The sequence below is a fragment of the Salvia splendens genome, chromosome 8, assembly GCF_004379255.2.
Source record: "Salvia splendens isolate huo1 chromosome 8, SspV2, whole genome shotgun sequence".
Classification (NCBI taxonomy): Eukaryota; Viridiplantae; Streptophyta; class Magnoliopsida; order Lamiales; family Lamiaceae; genus Salvia; species Salvia splendens.
In genome coordinates, this window is record NC_056039.1 from 25,031,374 (window position 1) to 25,040,561 (window position 9,188).

The 9,188-nt window shown below is 41.7% G+C and overlaps 1 protein-coding gene across 1 annotated transcript; it reads right to left on the bottom strand.

The window, feature by feature from the left end:
- Positions 1–416: 416 nt before the first annotated feature.
- Positions 417–8,118, bottom strand: LOC121744406 (probable WRKY transcription factor 21). Its single transcript, XM_042137928.1, has 3 exons — positions 6,962–8,118; positions 6,765–6,890; positions 417–791 (listed from the first exon to the last, which is right to left on the bottom strand). The coding sequence occupies exons 1-3, from the start codon at positions 7,669–7,671 to the stop codon at positions 647–649; spliced, it is 981 nt and encodes a 326-aa protein (XP_041993862.1). The 5' UTR covers positions 7,672–8,118; the 3' UTR covers positions 417–646.
- Positions 8,119–9,188: the final 1,070 nt, after the last annotated feature.

Genomic DNA, 9,188 nt, shown 5'->3' on the forward strand with positions numbered 1-9,188 from the left:
GGAATCAATTGGATGATAAAAAAAATAAAAATAAAATGAGGAAAAAATAGTAGTGTTAAAACGAGAATATTTGGAGAAATAGAAAAAAACTATTCAATTTTGATTTTTTTTTCTATTTCTTTTAAAAAAACATTTGTCAGCGTCTGAACGGACGCCTACTCACGGGGTGGCAAGTGCTCATCACAGCCCAACCAGCGCATGTAGTAATGCCTCCCCCCCACCTCAAGTTGTCGATCACTTAACTAATTTTATAAACTACTTCAAAAAATCAAACTCTCCCCAATATGATTCAATCAATACTAAATCCATAGGGTAGATAACTCATCTAGGGAAACATGGGCTAAATTTCTAAGGAAAACAGGAAAAGCATAAAGCTTTAAAAAATTACTACCAAAGAAATAGACAAACTTATTAAAAAAGAAAATAGTCGGTTCAGATTGATTGGAATTAGTTTTTCTCACAACCAAATCTTGATTGAGTTCATGTCTTACCAATGTCTAGACCTAGCCTAGATAGACACCATGAAGAAAACAGACATTCAAAACGACGACTCCCACCTCGGCCCGCCTCAGCTCAACCAGCTTATGTACAGAACCAATCTAGCCTAATTAAGAAGATGAATTTTGACCAATAATATCCAAGCAAATCATGCGTTGGCCGACTGTGAAGGCAGTCTCGGGTGGTTGTGTTCGCCTTCATAAGTGACTATAAGCATCGCAGGATCTTGTAAGCATCGCTCCACATGTTTCCTAGCCGGGTACCCTCTCACGGTACTGCATTTGTAGTATCCCCTGCAGATCCAACCATTCATCGTAACCCAAAAATTTCACTCAAGATTGCTCAAACTAAGTTGAATCAAAGAAAAATGCAATAGCAACTCTTTGCAGATAACAAACAAGAGATGGATTCAGTTTCCATTTGAATATAGACGAAGATGCCAATGCCACATTACATCAACGAGGCCACAAAAACAAAACCACTCATAACGCCTAAATTGTGAAATTATGGAAGTGTTGATAGAGGGAAACAACAAGTGGTAAATCATTTGGATCAACTAGTATACGAAAACATCAAGAAATCAAAACATAAACTCTATCCGCAATTTCTAAACCACATTATGACTACAAACTAAGTAACAGCATCTCAATACGAGCAGTTTGAATTGCTATCGAAGAATAGTAGAATACTATGCCACGTTCTATAAAATAGGCCAAACAATCAAACCAATGACATGAAGAGTCTATGAAGTTGGCAATTGAAACTAAAAATATAACATATAACTGTCCCACATCGGTGTCAAGATAAAACTGAAACTAGTATATAAGTCTCATGGGCCCCTCCTCCTATCACCAATTGGTTTTAGGATGGAACCCATGGATTTCTATCATGGCTTCAGAGCAGGTTCTGAATTAGGGCTCAGAACAAATTCATCATCGCCCCATACCAATCTCGACAAAAAAAAAACAGAGAAACAAGTGAGAAAACCAAATCCCAATCAATCCCAAAATGGCCGACGAAAATAAACCCACCACAGAATCATCAAGCAGCAAGATACGTTCAAGCAAGAATGTAACTGTTGCATTCAAACTCAACGGAGGGAATTACCCGTTGTGGTCGCGACTGATGAAAGTCGCAATCGGGAGTAGGGGAGGCTACTCCCACATAACAGGAAAACCAGCCCCGCCGACGCCAGATAGCAAGGAGTACGAAGATTGGGAGGAGACCGATCTTATTGTCTTCTCCTGGATCGTGGACAACATCGAAACCAACATCATCGCAGATTTTGCTCATCACCAAACAGCCCAGGCACTCTGGGAGAGCCTAGCCGTCACTTACGAAAGCGAGGCGGATCTCTACCTCGTGTACGACCTAGAAGACAAGGCAAACACGATCAGACAAGGAGACATGGATCTGGAAACATATTACCGGAAGATCAACGGTATGTGGATCAATATTGATCGTTGCCAGAAACAGCCGATTAGCTGCTGTGACAAAGGAGTGAGCCAATTCCGAGAATTCTCAAACACCAAACGAGTACTTCGTTTTCTTGCCGGATTGAATGACGAATATGAAGGAGTCCGTCGCGATATCCTCAAAGAAGCGACACCACCCCCAATTGAAACTGCATACAGCTGGGTGAAGGAGGCAGCCCGACGCAAAATCGGGCCACCAAGTTTCCTCAACACCACAGACGAAAACAACCACGGAGGAGGCAACCTCACATCTGGAGGAATCGGTCACGGACTCGCGGCGCAAGGACAGAAACAACCCCACCGGGGTGGGAACTCACGACCGACGGCCACCGCACACCGCCCGGGAAGCAAATCGGCGGACAAATCGAAGTTATGGTGCTCCCATTGCGGAATGCAGAAGCACACGCGAGAAACGTGCTTCCAACTGATGGGATACCCCGATTGGTGGGAGGAGAGGCAGACGGCGAGGGCCAAGATGGCGGTCGGCTTAACCGTCGGAGCTGAGACGGGAAAACCGAATCCCGACAAATGGGAAGCACCGAACGGGAAAGGGAAGCAGAAAGAGGGAGGACCGGAAGCCTCCAGCGGAGGCGGAGGCGGAGGCGGCGGCGGCGTCGGCGCCGACAATTTCGCCGGGAGGAGGGATTGGAACGACGGGAGGGGCGGCGCTAGTAATGGAGGTAAAGGGTTGGGGGTTCACAACCCTAACCCTATCTGTTTTGGCACTTCACAAATACCCCCCCTTAAGTTCCGAAAATTATATAAAAGACCCCATGTTTTGCATAAAAACCCCTCTAGTTATGATAACTTGAATGATGACCCACGATTTATGGATTATTGTGAAAAGCCCCCCAATATCTATAAGAATACCCAGATCTGCCCCATTGACCTTAAAAATCGATTTGACCCCCTAAACCGAATTTCCGCTGCATATATTGTGAAAAATGGATTTAAGGGAGAGAAAAAGGGGTGGATTTTTTTATTGTGGGGCCATTGATACCATGACCCCAAATAAGGATGATTTTATTAGTTTTAGTAATGTTACTAAGACATATATACAGACTGCTAGTGGGGAATTGATCACTGTAGCTGGGGCGGGCACTATTGAGATATCCCCGACATTGAAACTTTCTAATTGCCTTTATGTTCCTACCTTGTCCCAAAGATTGATGTCTATAAGTCATGTGACGAAGGAATTAAACTGTACCCTGCTGATGCATCCTGACTTTTGTATCTTGCATGATATTCGGACGAGGAGGATACTTGGGCGTGGCACTGAGAGCCAAGGACTCTACTACGTGGACGAGATAGCTCAACAAGGAAGTGTGATGCTGGCTCACGGGTCCACGAAAAGAGAGATTTGGCTCTGGCACCAATGGCTGGGACACCCCTCCCCTGGTTATTTTAGTTTACTTTTTCCTAAATTTTCTATTCCGAAAGATTTTGCTTGTGAGACTTTTGTTTTGGCCAAAAGCCACAGACAATCGTTTAAACCTACAAATACTCGTATGAATTCTATTTTTTCCCTTGTTCATGCTGATGTTTGGGGTCCTGCACCTGTTGTTGGGGGGAATGGTTTTCGATACTTTGTCATATTTGTAGATGATTGCACTAGGATGACATGGATATATTTCTTAAAACACAAATCTGAAGTACCTGAAAAATTCGCCCTTTTCTTTACACTAGTTCAAACCCAGTTCCAGACCACTATAAAAACCCTTCGATCCGACAACGGCAGAGAATTCGTTAATCAAAAAATGACTGACTTCTTTACCGAAAAAGGCCTCATTCACCAAACCTCCTGCCCTTATACCCCCGAACAGAATGGAGTAGCCGAAAGAAAAAACCGAACCATCCTCGAAATCACCCGAGCCTTGATGATTGAGTCCAAAGTTCCCAAGTCTTTTTGGCCAGAAGCCGTGGCCACCTCGATCTTCCTTATTAACCGACTCCCCACGAAAATCTTGAACAAGAAAACACCCCTTGACACCTTGACTAAACTCACCAAAATTCCTGAACACTTGAACCTTCAGCCTAGAGTCTTCGGATGTACAGTGTATGTCCATGTTCCCAAACACGAGAGAACAAAATTATCACCTTGTGCCACCAAATGTGTCTTTGTGGGTTATGGGATTAATCAACGAGGGTATCGATGCTATGACCCAAACACACGAAAAGTCATAACCACAATGAACTGCAATTTCTTGGAAACAAAATTCTTTTACCATACCAACTTTAGTAGTCAGGGGGAGAGTGAGTCGGAAAACACTTTTGACTACCTAAGTTGGTTTGTGCCTCGGTCAAATCTTTCCAACGAGGACTCAACAGAAAAGGTTAGCACGGCCACCGAGCATGTCTCGACCACAGAGTCCTCTCAACCACCACCCGATGATCCTCCTCAACCGGTATCCGAGGTAACCTCCGATTCCCCTCAAGAGTCCATTCTCCCTAACCATATTGATACAGAGACTGCTCTAGACGAGAGCACTGGAAGGTACATACTTCCTCCTCGGAGCACTCAGGGAATTCCACCAAAAAGATATTCTCCGGAGAAGATAGGAAGACGAAGTCAGTATGCTGTCGCAAATTTCGCACAGGCAAACATGACAAAGATGGCGAGAGCCTTCGAAGCTGCCCTTATGAGGAAGAAGAAATCCCTTATACAGCAGAAGAGGCGTGGCAGAAAAAACAATGGAGGGATGCGATGCTAGTAGAAATGGATGCACTGCAGAAAAATAAAACTTGGGAAGTGAGCAAACTACCCAAAGGGGCAGCAACTGTGGGATGTAGATGGGTGTTCACTATCAAAAGACGACCAGACGGGTCAATTGATCGATACAAAGCAAGACTTGTAGCAAAGGGATACACCCAGACTTACGGTGTGGATTATGCTGAAACCTTCTCACCAGTGGCCAAAATCAATACAGTGAGGGTCCTGTTTTCGATCGCAGCTAACAGAGACTGGCCCCTTCATCAATTTGATGTGACGAATGCCTTTCTACACGGCGAGTTGACAAAACCAGTCTACATGGAACCTCCTCCAGGCTTCGAAGGAGATTTTTTAGATGGGAATGTTTGCAAACTAAAGAAGACTTTATATGGCTTGAAGCAATCCCCGAGAGCTTGGTTCGGCAGATTTACTGAAGTAATGAAGAAGTATGAATATCAGCAAAGCAACTCGGACCATACATTGTTCCTCAAGAAGAAAAAAGGGAAGATTACTTGTCTTATTATTTATGTGGATGACATGATCATTACAGGGGATGATGAAGAGGAGATAAGTCAGTTGAAGAAGAATTTGTTCAAAGAATTCGAGATGAAAGATTTAGGTGCCTTGAAATACTTCTTGGGCATCGAGGTGAAACGGTCAAAGCAGGGCATCTTCATCAATCAAAGAAAGTATGTACTCGACATCCTTGCAGAAACAGGAATGATAGACTGCAAGCCAGCAGACACTCCAATGGTTCAGAATCATGGATTACAGATTCGAGAAGGGGCAAAACAGGCGGATCGTGGGAAATACCAAAGACTAGTGGGGAAGCTTATTTACCTATCTCATACTAGGCCGGACTTGGCTTATGCCGTTGGAGTAGTAAGCCAGTTCATGCATACACCTCAGGAGGAACATTGGGAGGCCGTTCTACGAATAGTACGGTACTTAAAGGGCACACCAGGACACGAATTGTTGTTCAAAAAACACAACCACTTGGAGATACATGGATATACAGATGCAGATTGGGCAGGAAATCCAAATGATCGAAAGTCAACAGCCGGGTATTTCACCTTTGTAGGAGGCAATCTAGTGACATGGAGAAGCAAGAAGCAGAAGGTGGTGGCTCTGTCAAGTGCGGAAGCAGAGTTCCGAGGAATAAAGAGTGGACTAACCGAAGTACTATGGCTTAGGAGACTCATGACCGAGTTGGAACTCAAATCGGCCCAACCCTGCCGATTATTGTGTGATAACTAGGCAGCCATCAGCATCTCCGAGAATCCGGTCCAACACGATCGAACCAAGCATGTGGAGGTGGATAGACACTTCATAAAGGATACAATTGATGCAAAGATCGTGGAACTACCATTCGTCAGATCAGAAGATCAGCTGGCTGATATCTTGACCAAGGCAGTGAACTCTCAATCTTTCCACGGAGTATTGGACAAGTTAAGCATCGGTAATCCCGTCACTTAACTTGAGGGGGAGTGTTGGAAGGAAAGATACAACTTAATCAAGGGGAAATACTACACAATCAAGTGATTGGAAGAATTAGTGGTGATTGATATCTTTCTAATACCTTGTATAGAAATTAGGTATAGAGTTAATTACTTACCTTTTGTGGAGATATTGGCAGCCTATTTGAGGCGTGTAAATCCTTGTCAATAATCAATCAATAATGAGAATTATTCCCTCAATACCAAAGTTTATCATGGTATCAGAGCGGGTCGCCGACTGTGGGTCATATTTAACTGACCCAGCAATATATCTGGGCTGAAACCGAAAAAAATGACTGACCCAGCAGTATAACTGGGCTGAAAATTTGGGCCAAGTGGTCCCAACCGATCGAAAAAAATTGGACCGATTGTCCAATCGATAAGAAAAAAGTCCAACCCCTCCAAGGTTCATCTTGAAGGGTTTGAGGGAGGGTGTTGGCAATTGAAACTAAAAATATAACATATAACTGTCCCACATCGGTGTCAAGATAAAACTGAAACTAGTATATAAGTCTCATGGGCCCCTCCTCCTATCACCAATTGGTTTTAGGATGGAACCCACGGATTTCTATCAGCCTGCCATACTGAGGGTGAGGGGAGCCTTTGATCGGTTTCTGGCCATACTTCTTCCATGAGTGCTCATCAGGCGGAATATCGGTTATCTTGTTACTGATAGCAGGCACTTTGATAGACCTTTTCACTCTATGCTTCCTGCGTAAAAAACCATCACACAAATTAGGCTAGATAGCAAATTCAACTCACCCAAAACCTAAATCAAGCACCTCTTCTTAGAGCAATGGCATCTACCACTTCCTCCACATTTGACACTTCCATCCTCTCCCCTCCCGGAACACCTTCTCTTGTGATGAAACGATGCCTGATCAGCAGACCGCGCTGCACCAATCAAACGGAAGGCGCTCCCATCCACATTAGCAACGCTCCCATCATTACTCAACGAGGAGATGAATGACCTAGTCGAGGACATTGTAGGGGTGCACGAGGAGCTATCGAAGTTAAGGCTGACGCCACTATTGCTACACCTATACATAAGCTCAGCTTGCTGCTTCAACTTCTGCTGCTGCAAGAATTGGTAATTGGGCGAAAGTTCTTGCTGCGAGAGGCTGAGATTCTTTCCATGGGAGCTCAATTCCAAACAAGGGCTTCCCAATGTGATAGAATTATTGGCATTGGATACAGATTCTTGCTGGAGCAGATGAAGGGGCTTTGGTTGCTGCTGATAACCATTGTTTTGGAAAATAGGGGTTTCAAGAAATATGTTTGGAGGTTGGGATTTCTTGCTCTTTCTCACTCTAGCATGCCCACAGCTTGAGTTGAGGAGAGAAACTACTTTCTTGAAACACTGGACAGCCTCCCCTGTTTGTTGCACTAAATTTACACTAAAAATTTGATCTTGAGCTTGGTTTAAGATGCTAATCACTATATGGCAGCTATCTACAGCTACAATATTTTCCCTTTCAACCTCCTCCTCCATCACCACAAATTAAGAGAAATTATCCAAAACCCTAATCCCCAAAATTAGAAGGGGCAGCTTCCACCAAGACATGAGATGATAATTACAATAATTCCAAACACGATTATTCAATTTCAACAGAGATAGAAACTGAAAACCCAAATGCGGTAACCAAAGGATTTAATCCGAGATGGGAAAAAGGGGTTCATTTCGCAGAGTGAAAATCAACCAAAAAGCCCAGATGAAATCAATCAAACGTCAGCAGATAATCAAGCTGCAAACAACGGCTAAGATTAAAAAGCAAGAAAAAGAAAAAATCTGGAAGAAACGGACCTTGAGTTAATAAAAATGGTGTGGATTAAACTAGATTCTTTGAATTTTCCGCTGTGTTACGTTTATGGGATTGAAAGATGTTAAAGAGAAGACTTTTTTTGCTTCGCGTTGGCAGAGAACTGACGCGACCCAGAAAACAAATTTTCAAAAAGGCGCAATCTTTGAAATCTATCAATATATAGTGCCAGTTTTTGGACTATCATCTAGCCTTTTTTTTTTCGGATAACTGACATTCATTTTCTTTTTTTTAATACTTTTTGCAGACTTTATAGTAAAATCTTTTTAGTTAATTTTTTTAAAATTTATGTTCTAGACCCGTTGTTGCAGATTTTGTAGTTACATTTTTAGTAGGGGCGCGTGAACATGTGGGGTCAGTTGGAAAGTAAAAAAAATCATTTTTTGTGTTGTAGACCTATTTTCACTTTCTTGGCCTATTTTTTTACCTATTTTCTAAACTATGGCATATTATACATCACAATGACACTAATAATACAATATTTATATAAACCAACAATTACAAATCGAGATTTGTGCTTTTTTCTCCTCTGGTCTTTTTCTCTTCCAAACAACCCAACCTGAAATGAAAATTCATTTTGTCTTTGCACAATTTATATTAAATTCAGAATTTACTCACAACTTTTATTTAACTAGATAGTGCTTGTAAACTTTGATTATCCTATGTGGCAGAGCTCATTTGTTGTATGATATTTATTTTGTCTGCATACCTACTTCAAAAATTGTTCTGCAATAAATGGCTCTCTTAAAATTGGTGCTTAATCTTCCCTTTCCTATGCAACCTGATACATAAATAGAAAAATATATTTAAACAAGTTAGCAATATAATTAGTGAACTATTTTTATATAAATCGGTATTAAAATATGCTTAAATTGTTCTATAAATTAAAAGCAGAACAAACAATAGGCATGAATTTACTTTCTTTAATATTTTTTAAAACTTCTAATTAATTTCTAAAATTGCAATTATTGGATACAATATGAATGATTAAAGTCACAAGTTCATTTTTGTTTTTGGAAACCAAATACTAATGTTTTGATGCATCTAAATATTGGACTTTATAACCTATTTTTCAGCATAGTGAAATGAAAGACTAATAATGCATCTAAGTCTTATGTTTATTGCTTAATAACCCTAAACCCTAATCAATTGAAAGGCCATGAAATCTATTTTAAATCTGCCTCTAAGA